Raw genomic sequence first — 26,841 nt, forward strand, 5'->3', positions numbered from 1 at the left:
CTCCTAATCCTCCTCCTACTTTCCTCCTCCGTTCCTCTTCTTCCCCATCTCGTCCTCCTTCTCTACATTACCCCCCCCCCCCCTCTTCCTCTATTTCTTCTTCATCGTCCTATTCAACATCTTCTTCTTCTTCACCATTCCTTCTTGTGCTCCTCCTCATCTTGCCCTTTGAATCATCCCCCCTTATCCTCATCCTCCTCCTATCAAACAAGCCGTTTCTGCAACTTCACCTTTATCTCACTCTTATTCCAGCGAACGATTAAAATATTTCGGTTGATAACGTTTGACGTGGTTAATATTTACACAATAATGCTTAAATTAAGTAAAGGCTTAAACAAACATTTAATATTGAAACCGTCCCGGTGTCTCTCAAGTGTTACCATCACGATCATGTATCCAATTGTGATGTTGCGAGAAAAAAATATATTAACAGTTTATCAGTACAAATGTTAAAATAGTTTACTAAAGTAATTGAATTGTTAGAAGTTAGATATGATGGATTGTTGTCGCAAAATTATTAAAAGCTAGCTTGGCTTCATTCTTTTTTATCATCATACCTACCAACTTTCTCTTCTGTTCTCTCTTTCTGTAAAATTTCATAATTATGAGTAGACTATGTTTTCGACAGGGGAATTTCATTCGCTTAACCCATATTTGTTTCGTCACAAAGAAAATATTTCTTTTAGGTGACGGATAACCAGTGGTGATTATGGGGTTCGACCCTAGTTTGGTATGTCTATATCGTATTATCTTCTCCTTGGAGACATAAATGGAAAATAAGTGTCTTTTTAGTGAAAAACAGCCAAATGTACAAGACACAGCTGTGTATAAATAATGGCAGCCCGTCTGCATTGGGGCAAATCGACGTTTCCTTGGAATGCAGTGTTTTGCATTTTCACAATTCTTTGTTCAATTTTTTCGGGATGGCGCCCAGTAAATCATGTTTCACAAAATCTGACTCTAAACTACTTTCGTTTAAAAGAAATGGGATAAATGTTGATTGTTTGTCTGTTCTGTTTGTTGTTTGGTTGGTAGGTTTGTTTCTGTTGTGTTTATTTTATTTTTGGGAGGGATAGCTTCAAAAAATCAGATATTCATTACCATCTCCGGATATGAATTTGTGATATTGGCGCCATAAAGTCCTATCAACCTGCTGGAGGTTACAGTGCCCAATATGCAAATGACCAAACTTTATTCTGAGAGCAATATCAAATGCACTTTATACCACATTTCCTGTATTAATTATTATTACTCACGTGTGAAACAATGGAAGTCTAGGTCGTGATTAAAGAAAACCACAATTACAAACTGTTTACAGTGGCCAAAGGGTACCTAACATTTAGCTCGTAGACGGTAATTACGGAGTTATAAATTACGATGTTGACGAGGGCAAACGAGGTACGGCCCTCGTTTGGCCGACACATTAAGCGTCATTCTCGCGCTTAATTTGCCCATCAAGTCAGTGCACAAACCGAGGAGGTAACCTCAATTTGGCCGCGATCTACCCATTCATAAACCAGTAAACAAACTCATTAGCACGATGACAATATAGGTGTACCTTAACACATACGTCCCCAGTTGCAATGTGATTAGCCCATGGGAGGGTGTAGGAGGCCAGCTCAAGAGCGTGCACGTACTTGTCAGATTTTGACCACGCCCATCTAGTCAACTCCTGCGTCGCGTGCAGTTCGGCGCCATGTGGAAAGCGCCCCATCCAACCCCCTTTCTAATCTCGAATTCCCAAATCCGCCACAAGAATGTTCGTATCTATATCTTTTCGAGGATTTTCGTTACTCAACGTTTTGAGTTTGATCGGCTTATACCGATTATGGCGATTTTATCGTTAAAGATGTCATTCCGATGGTGATTATCGAATGTCGAAGGTGTCATTTATGATTTTCAGTATGTGGGTGGTTTATAATTGATACCGGAACGGTTGCTGTCGTCTGCACATTTCTAGAATCACACCCATTACAATTGTTTGATGCATAACCACATGACCATTAGTGTTTAATCACCTTATCTTGCAATAATCCTATATCTCGGAAAAGACGAAGGCTAAAATATGTCGAATTGTAGATGTACTTTATCACGTGAATGATACGAAAGACTCGCAAGACGTCCCTTATAGAGGGAATGATTGAGAAGTTGTTAGCAAAGATCTGCTTATTTCCGTTAATTTGCAAATTAAAATGTGAGTTTACGTTATAATATCTAACATTATAGCTACAATTTATCATTAAGCCAAAAAATTGCTTTATAGGAAGAATAATTCTAATCTCCTTCGCAGATGAAAAAATAACAGCATATTTCTCGTTTAAAAATTTTCTCTCGGGCACCTAAAGAAAGTACAATAATCTATCATCAAGTAAAATTTTTCCGTAGCTTGAAAATACTGGTTAATTCCTAATAAAATGACATGGTGGTAAATGGTTTAATCTATCTCGAAAAGGTAGATCGTTTTCAAAGCATAAATCAGCATCCTTGCACTTTTCATTGAAGATTTTGAATTATAGGCACCTTATTTTTGTGGCATTCATTTTTTTTTTCTTTGATGTTTTCCTCATTTTATTTCTTCTGCTTGTCCCATTTTGCCTTTTTACTTTATTTCTTATTTTCTTCAACCTTCTGTTCTTCTCCCGCTAGAAGTCCTTTCAAGTTTGATTGACAAACAGCGAATCGATGTCATCTTGCATTGGATGTGTTGATATCTATTAGCTTGTTTAAGTATTGACTTGATGCCAATATACTCAACACATCGCTATTCATTCACGTCTTTTCGTTCTTGGCTTGCTACTATTTGTTTCGTGCCGGCTTGAGGTACTCGAGATATGTAGACATAATCTTCTTTGACAAATAGAATTATGACGATTGCTATCAAAGCAGAAACGTGATAAATTCATAAAGTAAAGTGTGATAAGAGAGAGATGAATTGACCTTTTGACATCGATTTTCCCTGCTTATTTTGTTTTTCATTTCATCAGCAATATCGGAAGTCAATGGTGTGTGAAGAGGTCGCGAAAGCACGTATTTCGTGACGATTGCCTTGGAATGCATCTTGTAGTTAATCAGATGATATATTAAGAATTTTGCTTCGTTTTGGGACATTCTCGTTTTCAATTCTCGTTTCAATCAAACAAAAAAACAAATATTATGATCGATCTTGGGTACCAACATGTGCCAAGTCTTGTAAATGTTTGAAGGATTGTTCTTTGGGTTATATGATTGCTTGCTCTGTGTGTCATAAAGTCACATCACAGAATAATAATTCGTTCTCCTGACCAAATCAGTCAAAGCAACCAAAAATCATGTTTCATTTGCAAGCTGGAAGTACGTAACTTTGGAAATGACAAATTCGACTCCACAATGACTAAATGAAAACGCTGCATCAGTTCGAAATAAACATAATATTAAAGTTACCCCTAATATTTTTGTATGAATAATCAGCGTCTTGTAGCGACGTTTGAATCTGGGGGAAAGAAGTAGAAGAGCATTTTTACTTATGTTTGTCAATTTCACAAGCAGAATGCAATGAATCCAGGAACAGTTGTCGAGAAGAAATGTTTCTTCCGAACAATCCAAGAGACAGATTAGTTACCATGACAACGGTACTGATCTTCAGACCTCCTTGGGTGTAGCGTAATGAGTGCTGTGATAGGATGACACGGACGCCAGAACTCCCCCGTGATTAGGCCACCGATGAGAGGTACACAACCAACCCCCTCCTCAAGCTCTCTCTCTCTCTCTCTCTCTCTCTCTTCATCTCCTCCTCCTTTTTTTTTTCTCTCTCTCTCTTCATCTCCTCCTCCTTCTTCTTCTCTTTCTCTCTCTCCCTCTCTCGCTTTCTTTCTCTTTCTCTCTCTCTCTCTCTCTTTCTTTCTCTTTCTCTCTCTATATCCTTTTCTCCTTTTTTTTTATCTCCCACTCTTTTCTTTATTCATTCCTTGTTTTATCTCTTTCGCTCCATTTTGCCTCTTTCTCTCCAACCCTATCATGTCTATTTCTCACTCTAAAGTTTCCTTTTTACTTGTTTATTGTAAACTTTTTATCGATCTCCTTCTCTGTTTCTTTCTCTTTATCTTTTCCCCTCTCTTTCTCCTTTACCATCTCTTTCTCTCTCTCTCTCTCTCTCTCTCTCTCTCTCTCTCTCTCTCTCTCTCTCTCTCTCTCTCTCTCTCTCCCCCCCTACGTCATATCTTTGTATATACTTTCTTTTCAATTTATGACGATATCATTATATCTTTACATGTCATAACAAATGGCCAGTGCAGTCAAATGGTCACCGAACTCATCCTGATCGTAATTATGAAGCCTCATTATAGGAAAATATTCTACATTTGTTGTTTTTGTTGTTCTAATTCAAATTCAGAGATGGGCGAATCGTGTTTCTTATTAAGAGAGATCTTTCAGATTCTTTAAGAAGGTTTTATATACGTTTAAAATTAATGATTAAAAAAATACAACAGTTATTTAACGGGTCCTATTTGTATCGTTTACATGGTGTTTACCAATTTAGAGGTACACGATCATTTTCACTATTGAAAGCTATTGGGTTGGTGGCCGATCACAATATCCCATTATATGTAAATGATGCTCTTACTTCCAATTTAGAAAACTAGCAAGTCATTTGCGAACTCTTAAAGTAGGATAAAATTGGTAGAAAAGTCGTAGCAGGGGTCGTTTAACCTCTCAAACCTAATTGTTAATCTCATCAGATTATAGGAATGACTTATATTGGTCGGTCAGTCACCTCAGCCGTATGAAAGATGAGGAAAAATTATACCCCTCCCCTTTTTTCACCCTCCCTCTCTCTAAATCTCTCTTTCTCTCTCTCTCTCTCTCTCTCTCTCTCTCTCTCTCTCTCTCTCTTATCTATCTTTTCTATCTATCTATCTCTTGCTCCTTCCTCACCTCTCACTCTCTCTCTCTCTCTCTCTCTCAATCTCAAAGTAAGGATAATTTTTCCACTTTAAGCTCCCTTTGCACCAACCCCTACCCCCACTACCCCCCCCCCCCCCCCCCCCCCCTCCTCTGAAAAAAAAGGGATGAGTTGGGGCTACCCCGAACAAAAATAAATGCCAGATGTAAGTTGGTGAATTACTTGGATGGATCTTGTGAACGGTCGAAATGTAAAGTTTCTCTCTCTCTTGTCAAAAAGGGGGTCGAATGCCGAAGGTGAATGGTCCAAGGGGGTACGGAGGGGTGCAGAGAGGGGTCCAGTGAGGTTACCAATCATTGTGTGCCAGTGGCTACGTGTCGTTACCCTGCTTTCTGAACCCTGCAATCAACATGAAAACTGTTTCAATTCAGCAGGGATAGAATCGCAAGAGTTTTTTCTTGCGTTATTGCTGTCAGGCTCGAGCAGACCGTATGAAATGCGTTATCCGTCATGTCAAGTACATATATAACAAATTATTTTCGGCTATGCTGAGGCATTGTGTCGACGTGAAACGATAACTCCCCCTTTTGATTGTTTGTTTGTTTGTGTGTTTGTTTTTAACGACTAAAATGTATATTGTGAGCTGTTTACAGTTCCGTGAACACGATAGAAAGTGGCGAATACCTTGCATTTATGCGTACAAATGGACGTTCCAAGGGCAAAACAAATTACTTACTTGTATACGACTAAAATAATTTATACTCCATTTCATCTGTTTGAAGCCAGTGGGGCCTTAACTCGTATACATGTAGTGTCAAAAAGGATCCAGGGGTGGATCTAAGCCCTACTACAGGAGTTGGCTTTCATAGGGGTCTAAATATAAATGTGTGTTATGCGAATACTAGAAACATTTTCTTTAATACCATGCTTCCAGTTAACGTGTCACAGTGTTAAATTGTAGCTGGGGATGATTCAGATGAACTTGGCTCCGAAGGAATTACAACGTAAACAAATGTTGGCTTGCCCGGCCAGTTTAAGGTCATGCGTGTTATCCCCCTAATGGGTCATCGTAAGCCGGAATCAGCGTAATCTGAAGTCTATTATCGTCAAAAATCATAGAACTGCCAAGAGATGCCTTCAAGGAACTTCTTCAGATCTTAAAGTCCATGTTGTTGATCAGCTCCAAAACAGTTTCTTTAGTTTTTTTCAGTTTTTTTTTCATATTTCACCTCACAAATAACAAGATATTCACAAATTCCTTCTGGTTTGATAAGAAAGTGAGAGATATGTTATAAATTTTAGTAAGTCCCTAGTGGTGATCTAAGTGGTATGTAGTTTTTTAGTTTTTTTTATGTCTTCATTTTTTAAACAAATTAATGTCTGCATGGAAAGGACGTAATGTACTTTCCTAGAAAAACATCTGTATTTATTTAGGCACAGTATTTCCTTGTTATTGTTAGTCTTTTTACAAGGTTTATGTAGTATATTGTCGCAGAAATTGACATTTATTTTATCTTCCCCAAACTTACACCTTCATTTACAAAGTAATTTACTTTCCCCTTTGTTTATGTTATGATTAGAACTTGAAAATAAGTCTGTCTTAATACGATACATCCAATCGGAGGATGATGCAACAACATGACGTCATAGGTGTATATAGCTAGAAGTTGATCAATTCAATGACGATGATTGGTGCAATTCATGTGCATTCTGGGACATATATCATATAGTCTGCTAAAAGCCAGATGGTCATTTAATATGTGACTTACTGGCCTTTTGGTTCTCATCGGACGATATGTAAACGAAATAAAGACCATTTATAATGTACAAATATAATGTATAAATGCCAGGAAGGGTCCATCATCTGTAGATAAATAATACTACCTTTAAAGTGGACTTCTTTCCAGCAATCTGTCTACCAAGAGAACTGACCTTTGCTGGAGGGGGTGATGGAGATATGAACTATTTTTCTCATGCGTGTTGCTTTGGGCACTTCCTGTAAACTTGTATGCATCAGGGGTTTTTTTCCAGCTGAATGCTGCAAGTTTTGGGATCGATTTCTTGTGCAGTCATTTAAAAATGGTTACGCTCTGTTCCAGGAAACATGGCGATCATCTTTGCAGGTTTAATAGAGAAAATGAACTTTTATCAATTCCCCTCTTGTGCCCCCAAAATGCAGCTCTAAAAGGGTTGAGAGGGTGTCCTTTTTAGATATTGCAAAATACGGAGTTTTTATTAGCTTTGCATCAATTACTCTACAAAGAAAGTGCTATAAAATTATCTAGATGGAAAAAAAGGGGGCGCCACATTCGACAATCATTAGGTTTCTTATAAGTCCGTCATTACACGTTCACGTAGCTTTAAATGTATTCTTATCAGTTGTGAATCTATGAAAGGGTACATTTAATATTTTAGGTTTTATTGAATATTGGATATTGTTTCTTTAATCTCTCCCTATTTATACTATGAAGTACTTAGTTCTAAATCAAACCAGGTGAAGTTTAAAGAGCTATCTACAATATATAGTTATGATACAAATATAACCATGATAACAGTCTCAAGGTCCATACATTCTTATTTGGTTTCGAACCCGGTACCTTTTGCTTCTGAGATGCATTCTGTAACCGCAAAACTCTAAGATGTTCTTTGTAAACTTCTAAAAAATAGCTGTATACAAATTGCCTAAATCATTTCTGACTCTGACGCCGTCGCCTTAGCTATATAGGCGGTCTCAACCAGTTAGATAGATCATCTGTTTGTTGGTCCCACCTCGGGCCTTAACTAATGGTCCCTGACACCCTCTATGGGTGCTCTAGGGACCCCCGAATCTTCCCTCCTTTCCTCCACCATTTCTTCAGCCATCGTTCAAACTTATTCACCAGGGAGGTGAGGGGCAATTTGTTATGATATCGCTCTTTGAAAAACATTAAAAAAGGGGAGATAAGATTTCGGAACGGACTTGGTTGGTGGTTTCACTCAATGCCAAAATCTTGGCATATTTTTCGTTTCAAGCAAAACTTTCGAATTCAATTTGAACTTGTCGTTTGGGGGGGGGACGGCGGAGATGGTGGAAATCGGGAGGGCTTGAGGGTCCACTTAATAGTCTGGAGCGAGAAGTTAATGATGTGTGTTTTGCTTTCTTCGTGAAGCTTTGGCACCAAGAATGGAAGAATCTGCTTCGAGGGGATTTTAAGGAATTTGCAAGGGAGATTATGAGAACAGAGTGTAGAAAACATGTCATTGTGTATATGAAGCGCTTTTAACTCGGTTACTTTTAGAACAAAATCCTTGTTTTGCAATATTTGTATATATATATATATATATATATATATATATATATATATATATATATATATATCTTCACTCACTCACTCAACGTTCTCTTCCTGCTCCTCTCTGCTCCTTTACACCCTACCACCCCTCCCCCCCCCCAACTTACGTGTTCTATATCTTTCTATTAAATCTACTCTCTGGCATAACTCATTTCGCCAAATATATTTCAGCTATCAACTGCTCAATTCAAATAGACCCACTTTCATTTCTATAAGTAGGATTTCAAATGAAAGACAACAATCATAACTTTCGCTGTCCAGCCTGACGCAAGAAGGCGTATATCTCTTTCAATTTTAGAGAGGTTTTAACAGGGGCTCCAAAACTCAGAAATCAGTCCGAAGTCCTTTTCATGTGAAACTAGAGTCCTTCGCAATAATTATATTTCGAGGACCTTGGAAACTATCAAAATATTTCCTGGCTCCTGCTCCTCTTGATCCACACGTTGAGGCCTTCCAGATCCCAGCACCACTCAATTTATTATCTGGGTACTATCACAGTTGTCTGTGAGGACGTAGGTAATAGATCCAGGATTCTGATGTTTTCGTGACAACTATTGACTTCTTCGAACCCTTCCTTTGAAATGGGTCGCTGAATCCACATTGACGCCAGCAAGTGTTATTCATTTCGCGTTTATTCTTTTCTTTTGTGTAACTATAACCAACGCATCGTCTGCTGTTAGTTATATAGACCGGATTAATTATGACGATTTAATTAAAGAAGAGAGCAACGTTCTCGTTCAAATAGTATATGTTTTGAAGTTGAACCTATAGGTCAAAATTAGAAATGATCTAGTTTTAATACAAGGATTAAACTGTATTCAATATTATTTCACGAATCCGAATTTGTAAGGTTACCATCATGAAGGCCACTTCAACAAAAGTCCATTGAAAGATTCATGTGGGATTATAGAAAGAAAAATGCTTTACAAATGTTGACGCACATTAAAATGGATTTGCCCTCAATCATTTTTCTTCTTTTCTTTATGAACTAAATTAGAATAGCCTTGTTTCCAGTAACCTAATTGATTCAATGCAATCACGCTAGCTCACTTTGAAGTACTTGGGGAAATATAAAAGTGAGAAGAGAGAAAAGATTGAAATATATCGGAGGCCAATTGTGGCTTGTTCCACCACCGACAGCATTGTGTATGTGTCAGGAATCCGCCGACAAAAAAACTAAGTAAAACTTAATCGCTGTTACGTTTGATTTATGAGATGATCATTGCATGTCTGGTTTTTCAATGAAAGACATTTATTCAGAAGCAAACACAATTCGGCTCATCTCGCTTTTGTTTTAGCTCCCGAGGGATTAAGCAAGGACACTAATAATTAGCCTTTAGAATGTAGCTTTCCATTGTCGTCATAACCCTCCATTTCGCAATCAGGACAAGCGACACGTACATATAAATGAAAAACAATCCATTCAAATTCAGTCACCCGTACAAGCGAATACGAAGAAAAAATGCTCGATGGCCCCCAAAAATGATGGAATGAGTTCGTTATTTCATCGTGGGATAGAAAAGTTATTTTCTTCTGAGAAGTCGTATCGAAACTGATGGGTCAAGACCATTTTCTTAGCTGAAAAATATATGTGTGTCTACTTCACTAATAATTGATTTCAATTAAAACCCAGACGACATACATCCGTATGGTTCTTTTTATCGGTCCAGCAGGACTGTATAGGCCTCATTGTGTTTTCCTATATACGACTTTTTTATTAGATTCATGAACCAACCAATCACACAACACTCCCTGTTTTTTGATCATGCAGTTAAAGCTCGAAAAAAAAAATTGTCTGTCTGTCATTCTTGGAATCGACAAACAGGCAGACAAATTTATCATCTGGGTGTCATGAATCCGCTTTATTCTACATTGTAAAGCAGATTAAAATGTATATTATGTATTCATATCTTGAGACACGTATCCATTCGACTTTGACTTGAAACAAAAAGGGTGTTGAGTAGGGTTTACGAAATCCTAGAAAAAACGTGAATAGAATGTAGTCACTATAAATGTCATATATTGATATTATAATAGTCTATTGGCCGGATATGTATCTATCTCCATTACTATGACGTGGCGTGTTTTGTAAAAAAAGAAATGGCCCTGTAGCATAAAAAGTTACGATTAATTGTGAAACTCGAAAATAATCTTTTTCCTGTTACGATAGATAGTAACTGGTGATTAAATTTATGTACAGATAGATAGGATGGATTGGTATGAGATAATTAACGGCAGCAAAACCTGAAATACCATTGATTTTACGATTGTAAGTCAATTTTTCATCTTACAGAGCCCATAACGGATAAGAAAATTACAAACTGAAAACTTAAAAAAAAGAAAAATATAATAAAATGAGGAATCACATTTCTATGACAACATAACAGGACGATGCCTGTCACAATAGTTTATGATGAAAAACAAACTTCACAAAAAGCACCGTTGTATGTGTTTTGTAAAGTTCATGAAATTAGGTTAGTGCCCCTACCGCCAACACCCCCGCCCCTTCTCTCTCTCTCTCTCTCTCTCTCTCTCTCTCTCTCTCTCTCTCTCTCTCTCTCTCTCTCTAAGAATAGAGTTTATTTAAGGACCAACATGGCAAAATTGTTGACTTTAATTGAAAAAGGGAAATCAAATCTGCGAACTAGGAAACTAATAACGATATTAATAGTCCGGATATGAGGTTTTGATTCGGATTACACCAAATAACGCAATCTTTCACGAATGTTATACCCCTTTTTGAAATGGATAAAGTAACAATATCCAACAATTATTATTTGATGTTGAGAACACGTCTCCTTTAAATTAGAAGCATATATTTCGTTGTTGAGAACTTACATGTGTTGTTCTCGCGTTTCGGAAACTGTCATCGCATAAAATGGGAGCTCATGCCGGCCGAAATGAAGCTGGATATTATTCAAAGATGGTCATGATCGTGTAGGACTTAACTCGGCAATACTCACGATACTTGGGATATTGTTTTTCCTGACTCGAATTGCTGGATATGGGTCGCTCGACAGCACAGACCCCCTTGGTTTGGGGGAATATGTCGTTTTGGGGGGATAAATATCGCGGATTTGGGCCAGCGATGAGAGACGGAGTTAAGGAGTACGATTTCCTCCGCGTCAGCTCAGATAGTTCAAGGCAAATGAAGATCAAGATATGGTTTATGAAATCAATATTTTCATACATCAGCCGTATCATTGCTTTATGTCGATGGAAAAAAGAAAGAAATAGAATCCATCCCTCCTAACGTGTTCCGCTGTATCCTACATTCGTGCTCGCTAGTGATTTAGTTAACGTGACACTGAAACCCAAAATTCTATATTATTTAGACAGACATTCATGTTGATGTAACGTCAACATAACGTGAGCATTGTAAGCCTACATAACTTGATGCATGCTATTTCGTTTTGAACAATTTAGCTCTTCCATCACGTATTGTTATTTTCAAATGAAAATTGAGAAAAGTGTGACTTGAGTTGAAGGCCGATCAGCTTGTTTTATTAGTCCAGGTTGAACAGCGGCGGTGGATGAAATTCAATCGGAATATGTTTTTATAACGTTCCTAGCTCCCAAGTCGAGATGGATAATAACAAATAAAAATAGGACAAGTTTGCGATCGACGCACTTGAAAATACGATGTGATCTAATGAAATCAATCAATGGGTGAGTAAATCCTAAACAACGATGCATAAATAGCCGGCTTTTGCAACTTGATCTGAGCGAAATGGCATTGTAATTGGCCGGGCGAGTGTCGGGAGACCTTTCATGGAGATGCTTGGAATGAGATGAGAATGTGTTCGGGTGTAAAGTGATGTTCGGGGATGCTGGCCGTGTCTCGGGATGATGATGGAGCTGGCGAAGATCTTAGGAGTTGGAGGTTCAAAGAACATGGGGAGCAGTTGTAGTAATTACGTCTTCCAAAATCATGCTTTTCATTCGAAAATTGGGAATCAGCAGCTACGAATGCAACAGTTAAACAAAAACAGTTAAATGTAAAGGATTGATTGTTAAACCGAACATTTCCAGAAGAAAAAAGAATTTACGAGAGGAAGAAGGAAATGAAAATGAAGGAAGCCAAGAAGCCAAAAGAGGGAAGAAGACTAATGGACTAGACTGAAGAAAACAAAAGCAGTAGGAAGAGCGAAAACACGTTGATGGAAGATGATGACGAGGAGGAGCAGGAGCAGGAGGAGGAGCAGGAGATGAAGAAGAAGAGAAAGAAAGTGTATAAGGGGTAGAAAGAGGAGGTGGAGGGTTGTGATAATGATACTGAAGGTTGTCATAGTGATGATAATGATGATGACAATATTCGTGAGAGCCGAGAAAAGAATGTCGAAAACAACAATTAAATGACTAAAATTGAATGGTGGTCATAAAACATTTACATGTAAAAACAAATCATGACTACACGCAACATATTTATTCAGCCCGCCATGGTCAAGATGTAATAGGTTGTACCTCTCGCTCCATCCTGTTACCAAGGTTAACATGTCAGTTCAAGGATGTGGGGGGGAGGAGGAGGAGGAGGTAATCTGGAATAGGTCTCACTTTGTATTAGGTCCATGCTTCAATCCATGAAGGGAACGTTCAAGGGTAACCAATAGCCCAGTGATTATGAAACGAATGCATGTAATTCGATGTAAATGGTCGAGGGCGAGAGCACCAGATGGACTCGAGAATAGCAGCCGATGAGAGATGGGGAGAGCGTGAAGAAATAGCTGATGGAGAGTCAGCTGGAAGAGAAAAAGGGAGAGATGGATAGAGAGGGACAATGGAGAGGGGAGCAGATGGAGAGAGAGAGAGAGAGAAAGAGGGGGAGAGAGAGAGAGAGGGAGAGAGAGGGAAGAGGGGAGGAGAATTTTGTTTAATTGTGATAGTTTCAGTATTAAAGGGATCCGATAACTCTGTCTCAGACTCTGAAACAAAATCCTGGATTTAGCTCATTCTGCAATGATAATTATAAACCTTTAGGTCTGTCAGGAATCCCATGACTTTTACAAGCCGATCGCCTGTCTGATTATTAAGATATTTATGATTGGAATTACAAATCTTACACTACAGTCTACTGGGGAAAACGAGTATGGTAAAACCGGTCACTCATAGATTTTTATTTTTTGAGGCACTTCTTGACCGTTTTGAAGCGCCTTTTTTTTTTTTTTAGGGCTTCAATATTACACCATTAATATCACAGACACTTATAACACGTGGGGCCGTTCATCTCAGATTTAACATTGTTAAACGATGCCTTTAATTTCCGACGCAGAAATTTAATGTTTAAGCTGTGAGTTGAATGTATGAACAGAGTCGGGAACAAATGAATATCTGAATCGTGAAAGGCGGGTTGTGGTGGGGCGAAGTCGGATACCAAACGATTAAATGAATTAGATAAATGAAGTGGTTGGGAATTTTCTTTCATGATTCCACTTACCTTATCAACAATTTGCTCAGTACAATGAGACTCGACAAAAGCTAATTCTACCCCAAGTATGCGCTTTGCTCTTTTACGTGGCCTTTCCAATTTCTTCTTGTCCTGTTTTGTGAGATTGCCAAATGAACATATGATATTTAAAAGCAGGACGGACACTCTTTATTATTGAATTGTAGAACATGGTCAGGATTGTTGCATCTATATGGAAAATTTTCAACTTACGCAGGAAAAAAAAAAGAGAATGACGCAGTATCAATCCAAATTCATCCTGTCACTAGGGTAACCCCTCGTTCGAGGCGGTCTCGAAATTCCTATAAAAACTGTTAAACTTGCGTTCCCATTTATTACAGCTAGTTTGTGTCCACAGATATTATCGGCCGATTGCCGCCCAGTCGTGAACAAAATAAGTTTAGGGGGATTTATGGTTTTAAGGTTTTATTAACGCTATCATGACTATAAATAATTTACTTAACCTTCGCTGTTGTCGGAAGGACCCCAAAGATCAACTGCTCGGGCTTGCACGTGCTCTTCGGATTTCAAGACTTAATGTTTCTAGTTTGATGGCTTAATTTCGAAGTCCATATAAGAAAATATGTTACAGATTGTTTGATTGATGCCATATTTAAAGGGCTTAATGGTGCTTCGACCCCGGTCCGAAGCTCATAAATTCTCGCTTTATGTCTCCGGTTGTCCCCTGCTATTATTTCAAACGACCATCCAAACTTTGCCAGCTTGCGTCTGTTTGTAGAAGGTTGCGCAAGTATAATGGTCATGGTAATCTACTCGCACAATCATTTATTTCATAACCACGTAGCTGATAATGATTTAAAATGTCGTCCAACCTGGCGGGGAGGGCGCTATGAGACCTGTTGGGTCTCAGGTGAGGATTTAACATCAAGAGGATTTATTCTGTTCCTGACGCTGGTGTGTATCGACTTATTTTGTGAGCTGCGCTGTCGCATGGGTCACGAATTTCTGGCACCGAGAAAGCAAATCGATTGGCGTTAGCCTTTTGCCTTTTCCGAGTCTTCACAATGTTTGATTATGTAATGATGACTGAATTAATTTACTGCAAAATATAACTCAATATATTTCATTATTATAGTTAACGGTAAAACAAATTCAGAAAAAAAAGCACAAAGAAATATTACATATGGTAGGATTAACAATGGGAAAACGTGATAAAACTTATTTGAAAACAGAAGAAGAAGAAGAAACATTTCTACAAAGAGAAAGAAGAAAGAGGGATACTACTATATTGACTAGAAACGAACATTTTTTGTTTTAGAACAACTCGAAAACCGGAAAATAATGACGAACTAACTGTCTTTACAAAAACTGATATCTTTTATCTGCGTAAGTGCAGTGTCGGTTCGTATGCGTCAGAGCCATCTATACACAGAGTTTGGCCAACCCGGTTCGAGTTGGACACAATTTGGCGACTGCTTTGTTGGGCAAGCACATAACAAAAGAATATACGCCATGTTGAGACTCAGTGAAACCAAGTTGGCCAAACTATGTATATAGATGGCTCTGGTATGCGTGAATCATGCATTAATCATCAAATGTTCCGAGCAAACGAAACTAAAATGCTTTTTATTCCCTTTCTCTTATCCTTTTTCTTTTCTTTTCTTTTCTGCAGGAAATCCCGAAATGGCATACATACAAGCCCTGGTATCGGCGGGCATCATGTACGACGTCACAAAGGCGTGTGGCACCGGCACCATCCTCCAGTGTGGATGCGATAGGGTGTTCGGCCAGGATAACCCCGACGTCGAGTGGAAATGGGGCGGGTGCTCGGACAATCTCGAGTATGGGAATCATTTTACAGAGACGTTCATTGATGACTCCGTGACTAAAAAGACGGCAGCCGACCTGATGGCGGTACAGAATTACAAAGCTGGAAGAAAGGTGGGTATTATAATTAATGTCCCTATTTTTGACATATTGGCGTGCCCATAATGTGGTGGAGCCGGATTCCACCCTTCCCCAGGCTTGAAGGCCGTACAGAAAATCATTATGTATAGCTGGTTTATGTCATGCAGGCAGTCCATGGAACCTCCCCCCCCCCCCCCCTGTCTTGCCTGTTTAGGGAGGATTTTGCCCCTCAGGCCCTTCAATATTCCACTGTGCCACATTCTCAGTGTTGCACTTTGTAATTGCCCATTTGTAGTCCTTAGTAATTAAGTTTACCGATATAAATCAAACTTATTTAATTCCGTACCAGTAACACGCCTGCCTTTTCATACGCATGACGGGAAGAGTGGAACCCTTGATACATCTAAATCAGGAAGTAAGAACTAATTTCAAAGCCATTTTCTCTTCATTTTGTGTAAGTTCATCGCTTCTCCACCCATCTATCCATGTGGTCATTCTATCCCGAAAATGTCCCCTCTAGCAACGGCCTCACCCTGTTCCCCTCACTACCCCCCCCCCCCACCCCCTCCCTTCACCCTCCCGGTTTTACAAACGTCCTACAGACCTACAGCAGATGCAGTGATTAACGTAAAAAAACAAACGGGTGATGGATAGGGGACGTTAAATTAATATTATTAAATCAATGAGTTTAGAGAATGCATAAAACTCTTGAGACAGACCATGGCGGCATTTGGATACATTAAAGGTATAATCGCGGCTTTAAAGGAAAAAGAAATTAACTTTATTATATTATTTAGAACGAGAAAGGGGTGAAGAATAAGTTCAGATAAGAAAGTAAGATGAAATGATCCCCCATATGTAGTTTTAACTTCATTCGTTTGCTTCCTATTTTGTTTAGTATCATACTTTTAACTGTCCTCTTTCCTTACCCCCAGTTTCTCTTTTTCTTCCTCATCTCTCTCACTTATTCGTATTTTCATCTAGATGACTCAAAAGAGCAGTATCTGAAACAATTTTTGCGACTTGCCAGTTAGTTATTTTATTAGTTATTTCTTTTGTTCTAAACCTACATGTACCATACCTTTATAATTTTCATTGGTTCTTTTAGTTAGTCTCGCAGTTCAAGATACCTGCATTCTTTGTTAGGCTTAGGTTTAAACACAGCGTTTTTTTTTTATGAAAAAGAGCCTAGAACATAATAAGCGAAACGGTGGAATGTAACTTTAAGGCAACCGTAAATTCCTCCCAATGAGTGTATTGCCCTGGGCGTGCTAAAAGCGATGACACCGATTTCTCATGTGCTTCAAGTTCATGCACCTTCACAGTCGAGGTTTCCTCATCGTGTCGAATCAAAAGCTCCTCCCTACCTAGGAGAATTACTCTTACGACGCTAACGCTTCAAAAGACACAAAACAACGATCCAGATTTGCGAAAAGAGGGGTGTTATTTCTGGCGCGGGCTCTCTCACACCGTCTAACGACCCCCTAAAGATCGATTGACTGGGGGTGATACCCTGTTGCTATGACGACCAAGTCAAGATGGTCGCCAGGTTGAACCGAAGAAATACGTTTAGTCATGCCATGATGTATGTAGGGAGAATGACGTCTTTGTAGATATTACCAGAAGGCTTAAAAACAAAATAATGTATTGAGGGCATGGCGCCCTAAGCTGTTCATGATGAACATTGAGAACATTGTAGATTTTAAAGATATCAAACATATGAACGGATTACCAAATTATGAATACTTTCAGTATGTGTTTCCTTCGCTCATTCCATGGTGGGGCGATGTCACCCCCTCCCCCCTCAAAATTAGGTGCTCTTAACATATCTGTAGATGTCGCTTTTATAGTTGGCACAACTGTGCGTCTATAGTGGGACCACAAGGTAGTCGGGCACAGCTCGAGGAGAACTCGGGAAATTTCGGCAACACCAGACATTAATGTTTTTTAACATGTCCAAAAAAAAAATCTATCTCAAGATCTATATAGGGGCTTTGTATGGGTAAACGATACACCTAGCTCGGTGCACAACTCGGTGCCCAACTCGGCGCTCAACTTGGCACCAATTTCGGCACCCTATCGGCACCCTTTTCGGCACCCGATCGGCACCCACTTCGGCACCCACTTCGGCACCCACTTCGGCACCCAATCAGCACCCACAGTCGGCTCTAAACTCTGGAGAAAAAACAAAACTCTCGTAAAGCCTTACGCACGCTATACCGAGCTAGGCAAGACGGTCCTCAGTTCATACTAAATCATGACCATTATTAACTCGGAGTGTCTCAAACCAAACTCCTACGATTGCGAAGAATCTGAAGCTTGGGCACCCAACCTTACCCGTGCGAGTCGTGAATATTAAGCATCATCGATGAATGTGTGAAAAATACTTACTCCAAATGATTTCCCATTTGAATATGAATGACACTTAAACGTTGTGTCTTGAGTTTCTTCGAGAATATTCATTGTCTTTTGTTTTTGTTTTGTTTTTTTAATTTCCATTCTCAGATCATCGAAAAGAACATGTCGATTAAGTGCAAGTGTCACGGTGTCTCCGGATCCTGCACGTCACAGGTCTGTTGGAATGCCATGCCCAAGTTACGTCAAATCAGCGAGGCCCTTTTGAAATCTCACATCCAGGCTTACCACATGATGTACTCAAAACGGAGCCTCAAGCTGCGTCCCCTTCAAGAGCGGAACCGAAACCCTTCCAAAACGGACATCGTGTATCTCACCCCGTCCCCCGACTACTGCGAGCCCAACAAGCGGCACGGGTCGCTGGGCACGCACGGGCGGCGGTGCAACAAAACTAGCACCGGTGTGAACGGGTGCAGGCTCATGTGTTGTGGGCGTGGCTATCAAACTATGCTAAGGCACGTGACTGAAAGTTGCCATTGTCGATTCCAGTGGTGTTGCTCGGTGGAATGTGAGACATGTAGTCGCGTTGAGGAGCTACATGTATGTAACTGATGCCTCTCAATACACCATTGTATAATTGAACATTTTTACGTAAAATGAATATATTTAAGAAGTCTTTAATGAAAAAAAATGTTGATATTATTGCATATCTATATATTTTGGTGCTGTTATTCACTGTTTTGTTCTCATGAAATTGTCTGTTTCTCTGATGACAATAGTTCAACGGTAGGGCACACTTTCCCTTGACATATTAAATGTACATGTATAATTGAAAGAATTTTCAGTTGAAACCGATACATACCTATCAATTCAATGGCCGAATCAATGACGTCACATATCTATTTAAAAATGGATGATGAGCTGAAAGTGTATGTTTTATGGCATAACTGTGCATGGAACTTTGAGATGTAACACAATAATTTGTTCAGGTATGTCAGGGTTCAAACTGATAAAACGATGATTTACTCATGAAATGTGATTCATGTTATATTATTTGGTTTGTATGAAGGTTTTTTTATGACTAAAGTTATTTATGTGCCTCTCCTACATACATAGAAAATAGTCATATGGGTGACAATGTTGATAAGGAATTGACAAAGTATCAACTGCTAAATTAAGAATAGATATTAATAAATTCAATAATGGTCATTAGCATAAGTCCCCTTTGTTGCATACCAAACCTCTGATAAATGTGCAGTTCCATTTGCATTTGCATTATTACAGACTTAGATACATATTAAACCTGCTTACAGTGTTAAGTCCACATGGACTACGCCCTCTTCATCAGTAATTAAATTGACGATGATAATGATAATAACATTAATAATTTTTTTTAATACTAATGATAATAATAATAATGATAGTGTAGTGTTGTATAAATATAATTTCTTCGGATTTAGCACGGCTGCCATTACAGACCTCGAGCATTACAAGGTCAAGTACCAATTTTTAGGCCAATTTGCCTCACCTGGGTGGAGTGTGGAAAATGTAAATTAATGTCTTGCCGAAGGATACTGGTGCTGCGACAGGGATTCGAACCCCGTATCGTGTGTGGTTCACAACCCGGAGACTTATCTAATGGACCACAACATCTCAAAGAATTGTTTTGATTAGTATGTTTGGATTAATTTTGTTTTTATTAGTATGTTATGGTTAATATTTGTTGATTGTTATGTCCTCTAATTGTGCACCCCGGAAGCAAGTTTAACCCCCCCCCCCCCAAAAAAAGACACCTTTGGGGTGCTTCACAAAGACTAAGATTCACTTTAAGTTGGACTTAACTATGGCAGGCCATTCATGCCACTGGTTGCTCTCACTATTGGTCTTTCAATTATGATCTTTAGATAATATGTTTTTCTTTAATAATAATAAAAAACTATCAAAAAATGTAAATTCTGTAGATATGTGACCACGATTTATACGTCCCTTCAGAGACCGATGCCAGTAAATGGTAAGAGCAAACAGTGGCATGAACAGCCTGCCATAGTTAAGTCCAACGTAAAGTCGATCTATGTCTTTGTGAAACACCGCCATGGTGTGATTACCTTTTTAAAATTGTTTTCGGATTAGTACCTTCCGCCCCCCCCCCCCCGTTTTTTCCACCATTCACAGAGTCCGCCAGTGATTTTGTCAACCACTTTATCACCAAATGACGAAACTTCAGCAGCTATACTCTCCATGAACAGTACCACCATCAACCCCAACTATAGTTATCCTTGTGGACAGACAGAAATATACAATACTGTAAAATCAAAGACAATTTGTGCCTTAATCAATGCTCTTTCTCACCCATTGTCCAAGTTAAGATCATTTCTAGTTTGATCTTAAATGCCATTACCATTGTTACAGTGTGAACCTAAAGTTTTGATTTCATTTCTTCCATACATATTTTTAAGCTTACATGAAGGAATTCAAAGAGGGAATGTGCAAGAATATAAAGTACATCATTGCTTCCTCGCGAGATCAAACCACAAAATGATGGAAAAATCTAAAAGAATTTTGATGGGATATTAACGAGAAAGTAGAATTTGTCAGGGAACGTCAACATTCCTTTTAAAATACGTGCCTTTAGTCTTTACATTTGAAGTTTTTAGGAAAAAGCGGCATCGCTTGAAATGAACCAGCCAATTACAATTCTTACCATCAATACCTTTAATAACAAATTGTAGCTGTATTTCTCAAAACTCCTAAGCAAGTTCAAACGTTGTCAAGTGTGTAATCATCATCAGCATCGATCAGGGGCGGATCCAGGGGGGGGGGTCGTGGGGCTAAATGCCCTCCCCCCCCCCCTTTTTTTTTTCTTCCGAAAAAAATATTCACTTAAATGTTCAGTTTACGCATTCAGAAATGCTTAAGAATGTACCATAGAGCATCTTAAGGTTCCAAATTTTCCGGCCCTTCAGCGGGCCCCTCCACGCCGTTACGGGTTCGCGCTCGCAATTTCGTACATTTCACCCCCCCCCCCCCTGTTTTTTGGGGGAAAACCTGGATCTGCCCATGTTGATGGGTTATAATGTAACAAGCTAAACGGTTTTATGTTGATTGAGTGATTTGTAAGCTCTAAGCTAGAGTGATCAGCTGGTCAACATTTCGAGTAAAAATTTGGGAGGTAATTATCTTACAGTTTTACGATAATAGCGCGTTAACTGACATTGGTTAAGTTATTGGTATCTCTCTGGTGTTTCAGAAAGCTTTATTTTGGGAAAAAATTGTTTTCAATTGAGAAATTGTACATTGCTTTCATGTAAATTAACACCATAAACAACTGATAAATACAGAAAGATATGTTAGCATGACATCATGAGTATGTCTTGACTTGTATTTATATATTATAATGGGGTGACTATGGGTCAAAAGCTCACTCATTTTCTTCTCATTCTTCTCATGAGCTTCAGAGCCTGGCGGATACCGGCACTAGATAAATATCCATATTATTATTATTATTGTTTTCTTCTTCAAGATATTATTGTTCCCCCTGGCCTCCTCTCTTTCCTGCAAATCTATAAGTCACATTTCATTTATATTGACGAAACTCCATGGCGGTGTAAAACGTGGAATCACATTATCAGGACAGTGACGTCATTTGGGCAAGTTAACAATGAAATTCATCATGTTCATTATCAAAATTAAACTAGTATTTTTAGAATGTTGAGCAATGTACTGCGACCAATGAATGTTCTACTGAATTTATGATTCAATAAGCGATTGCCTTATACACATGGATAAAATATTTCCAAGGTCAATAAAATGTTTTTCAATAAAGACATTTCATCAATTGTATGACTGTTTGGTCTCCTTCCCTTGTTTTCCAGATAAATCTCTTCATTGTCATTTTCTGCCTTCATTTTTCTTTCCTTCGCTACATTTTCATCTTATTCTTCTTCTGTTTTCCTTGCTCTTTTTTCTGCTTTGTTTTCTTATTAATTCTTAATTTTCTTCTTTTTTATGGCTCCTTTTTTTCTGCTTCGTCTTTTGTTCTTCTTCTTCATTTTCTTGTCTCCCTTCTACTTCACGTTTGTTTACCGTAACTGTGATAATAATGGAATTAATTATGATGATGATAATGATGATGATGATGATGATGATGAGGAGGAGGAGGAGGAGGAGGAGGAGGAGGAGGAGGAGGAGGAGGAAGATGGTGATGGTGATCATGGTGATGTGAAGCAATATGTTTCCTCAAATTTAAAAAGAAATAGCAGCCTATCATTTTTAAACAGCTGAAATATAATTCAATATTTTGTTCAATGAACTGTCATTTCAGAGTCGATGCGAATTAAAATGATAACGAAATACATTTTTTCAAGCATAATCTTTTAGTCGTATCGGTGCCTCTTTTACATTGGATGCAATTGCTCATCTCGATTTATAAGACTCTAAAGAGTTAGTAGAGCTATCGTTTCGACGTACCCATCTCCTCACAGTAAAAGCATGGAGTCCATGGTGAAAGCATCACATCTTCTGATAGAGCTGTTAAGGAGACATTTCAGGTCTTGATATCATGTTATGTATCCGATCTATAAAACGATCCATTGGGGCATAGGCCTACACTCATCTGCCATCATTCATCCGGTATGAGATCCGATATAGTCATCCGATATGAGATGGGTGTGAGTTTCAGGGTAGAAGAAGTCATTGTCTGGGGTGTCTTCCTGCCCCCTTTCACTGCACCCTGAAGGGGTTAAACACTGTCTGAGGGAGCATCAATACCCCCCCCCCCCCCCCCACACCACACACACACTTTCGCAGACCCCACCGTATGCCCGCCACGAAACACTAAGTTATGGAATGTACAGGATGATCAAATATTGACATGTAAAAAAAATAGATGTCACTGTCCGATTGACTAATTGACTCATGCACTCATTGAAGTAATGACTGATTGATGGATGGATGGATGGACTGATTGATTGATTGATTGATTGATTGATTGATTGAATGATTGATTGATTGAATGATTGTTTTAATAATTGATTGATTGACTGATTATATGGTTAGTTGATTGATTGATTGATTGATTGATTGATTGATTGAATGATTGATCGATTGAATGATTGTTTTAATAATTGATTAATTGACTGATTATATGGTTAGTTGATTGATTGATTGGATGATTGCTTAATTGGTTGGTTGGTTTGTTTGTTGGTTGGTTAGTTGGTTAGTTGGTTGGTTGGTTGGTTGGATGATTGATTGGTCGTTTACCTGATTTTGTATTGATTGATTGATTGATTGCATAATTAGATATATATAGAAAGATAGATAGATAGATTTTTAGTTTCGATTTCAGTTTATTTTTACATTATATTTAAAATTGTCAATGATCTTACAAAGTAAAATGGTACAAAAACATAAATTGAGTACCTCACATCAATTTGTTCGAAATACTAAAATAAGAAGAGGAGTGAAATATGGAGGGGCTTATGGTGGAAGCTATGCTTGTTAGTTGTAAGCCCCGAAGGGTAGTTAAGTTTATGGTATTCTTTAAAAATAGAGGGAACGAGCAATTAATGTCAATCGCAGTAATATAATTCTCTTTAAAAAAGGCAATTATTGAGTCACTTTTATTATAATACTTTAACAAATGTACATGGATAGATGAATGAATAGATAGATAGACGTGATAGATGAATTTATGGATGCATGCACGCATTGATTTAGTGATAGGTTTATGGAAGGATTGATTCATTCATTCATTCATTTCTTCATTTCATGTATTCCTTCCTTCTTCACATTCGATTTAACATCTGAATTTAGAGTAGAATAAAACAGAACTTGAGATGGATTTTTTGTTTTAGAAAGAGATAAAAAAGAGATGGAATGGGGTAATACAGAAATATATATATATATATGTATTTATGTCTATATAGAGAAGGGGGCTAGTGGGGGAGAGAGAGAGATAGAGAGAGGAAAACTAAACGGAGAAGCTTGAAACTATGGGAAGGGAGGCGCATTCAGAGAGGAGAGGGTAGGAGCGAGGCAAAAATATTCGTTAAAGACAGACAAATCGCGTTGAAAATATTCTTCCAATTAAGTTGACGTGGATATACGTTCCTTCTTAGACATACATAGTATGCATGCTCTAGATATCACTTGATACATGTAGGCCACGTTAAACCTCTACATATCCCCATCTTAACCATGGCCTCATGGTATGGGTCCGGTTCGAAATGAAAAGAAGATATGTTGAGTTGATGACAGCTCTCTCAATCAGCTCTCCCGTGTATGGGATTTCCCGTTGATCTTGCCCGGTCACGGAATCGGGGATTTGCCCGCAGAGAGCGGCTGACGAAAACAGTCAAAAAGCGGGGGCTTTTTTAAGGCTTGTATGGAAATACAAACGTTTTTGAGAATACAAACGATTAATGATAATGAGACGAGAAGTGCACGAGAATTGGACTTTTGATAATGAGATACTTTCCACTCCGGGACCGCGGAATCGGATGGGGAAGGAGGCTGCATGCAGCTCCCACCTTTTTCTCGTAGACACCTTTCAAATTGCTAATGAAATACTCAAATTATAACGATCTTTGCATGCTCAGCCCCCCCCCCCCCCTTCAAAATGCCCTGCGGTTCCTGTCGTTTATTTTGAGGGACACTCAACATCTTCTGCGCGTACAAAAATGGAAATATCAAGAATGTATACGTCATTCATTTTCTAATAAATCATCTGCAACATGTATGAAAATACTTTAAAACGTTTACTCTTTCACATAAATTCAAAGGGGCAATTATCTCAAAAGATATTCTACTTTTTGTTCTCATGCCATATTCTTTCGTCGGCAGACAAATACATACAGAATTTCACCTTATATCGACCATACATTCTAGAATCCTTATCGTACATGAGTTATGGCTGTTTCTATTTTTACCGTTATTGTCGCATTTACATACTGAAAACAACCTAAATGCTTTCACCTTTTGGTGTACTTTTTTATAGCTCGCAAAGTAGCAGATTATGATGAATGTCATGAAATATCTTATGTTTTGATCGATTGTGCGTGCTACTCTAGATTGTAAGGGTCTGGGAAACATAGTCCTGAAACAGATCGAGCTTATGTTCCTACCAGAAAAAAATTGAATGAAGATTAAGCCCTGATCAAATATCAATCTCTGCATCTGTCTTTCTCGTCTTCAACTCGCATCTTTCGCCTGTTTTCAACTTTGGCATACATGACATTAATGACAAACATAGCGTGCAATAAATTATTGATGAAACCAGTGGGACATAAATATATGATGGGTAATGTTCAACCCACATTACTTGTAGGGTTCAGGCTGGAAGGGGCACAGTTAGAATTTAGAAGAGGGGTGGATAGAGACCCTGTCGGTTTGCAAGTTTGTGGATGCGTGTACCCCTTTAAATCTCTGTCCTATTTGCCAAGAAGTTGCTATTCAAGCAATTCTTCTTTTTTAGCAACAGATCAAATATTGTGGAACAGAATTTTTAATAAATGATTTCAAGATATGTTGATGTTTAAGGGGTTCCTTGTAGCACATCTAATTTTGTTCCAAGGAATTGCTTTAGTGTATTTTTTAAAATAACTATCGATGTGTAATACATTCTATAAGTCTGAAGATGGATTGTAAATAATTTCTTTTCTTCCTCGTTATTCTGTGCTGAGTGCTTCGTAGGGCACTTCGGATATATCTTGATCTCACTATTTTATATCATCTGTGATTATTCCTTATCACCATGAGTGTCTGGGTTCGGAAGATTCAGTCAGGAGTCATTATGGTGTTTATCAAACTCGTTCATGAATCAGTAATTAGCGTAATTAAGATTGACCATTCTGTATGTTTCCAAACTGGATGACAGATGCTGAGTCCGCACTTTATCCAAATTTGGTTAATTATTTCGTTATCGAACTTTCATTCAAATTAATTTACTATAACTATTTTGTAAGCTTTAAAGATGGATGATATAGAGTCGCCACTCTTTTTAAATTCGGTTAGTTTACTCAATCAATTTCCTTCACAGGTCATCGCCTTCCTCTCAAACTGTACGCGATGGCCACAGTCACAGCCGCAACTCACAAGGGGATTCCCCGCTTCTTGAAGCCATTCCTGTGTGCACCATCCCCCTACCCTAGGTCTCCGGTGGGACCCGTGCCGTGACAGGGTTCGTTTCCCGTTCTATCCCGGTGTTTGACATGGTAATCAGAGGGTGGGGATAGGGATGGTGGCTTCTCTTACCCATCGTGCGCATGGTACCCTGCGGTGAAGACAGAGGTGTCATTGCCTTCTCAAGCTTTTGATACTCATCCTTAACCAAAATGGTTTTAAAAAAAAATGAAACTTATGGGCTTACTCCTAATGCCATAATTGCTACCCCTTGATTTTATATTCTGTATTAGGCATTTGTCTTGGTTATAGCCTACTTGTTCTTGTCAGTGGAACGTATCACCCCCCCCCCCCCCCCCCCCCCTCCTCCCTCCCCGCATTGATTGGACCCACATTGCATCACTGTCCCTGATCATCCCCTATTCAATTTTGAATCGAATTGCCTAATATCAAACATACTTGTCTTCTTCTCCTCCTTTTTCCCATTTTATTTTATCCGATATTTCTTTAAAATAGTATAGTATATCATGATTGGCGTAACCATTCTCAGAGCAAGTATTGCTGTTAAGGTAGGTAGGTTGGTAGGTATTGGTAGGTATTCAAATACATGCAGGTATATGTTTCAGTCTATGATTGTGTAGACTATACATTTAGAATTACGAAAAAATGTAATTCTGATTAGTGTCTGTCGTCATTGCTTAATATCTTCTCAGACAATCATCTGTGAAAATTCTGAACAAAGGGTTTTCTTCATGACTTGCGCTGTGATTTTTTTAAAATGTATTTCGGAATATATTTGACATTTAGGCCTTTCGATCTGTAGTCCGGGATATAAAAGCATATAT

At 38.5% G+C, this 26,841-nt stretch overlaps 1 protein-coding gene across 1 annotated transcript in view; it reads left to right on the forward strand.

Annotated features, from left to right (window-relative positions):
* The window catches only part of LOC593012 (protein Wnt-7a), a 32,802-nt gene extending 13,535 nt beyond the window's left edge, over nt 1-19,267 (forward strand). The window contains exons 2-3 of the mRNA XM_030976978.1: nt 15,288-15,556; nt 18,029-19,267. Coding sequence (XP_030832838.1) covers nt 15,288-15,556; nt 18,029-18,490 — 731 coding nt within the window. The 3' untranslated portion in view covers nt 18,491-19,267. The remainder of the gene's footprint in view (nt 1-15,287; nt 15,557-18,028) is intronic.
* Nucleotides 19,268-26,841: the final 7,574 nt, after the last annotated feature.

Source organism: Strongylocentrotus purpuratus, unplaced genomic scaffold (assembly GCF_000002235.5).
Source record: "Strongylocentrotus purpuratus isolate Spur 01 unplaced genomic scaffold, Spur_5.0 spur5_scaffold_9, whole genome shotgun sequence".
Taxonomy (NCBI): domain Eukaryota; kingdom Metazoa; phylum Echinodermata; class Echinoidea; order Camarodonta; family Strongylocentrotidae; genus Strongylocentrotus; species Strongylocentrotus purpuratus.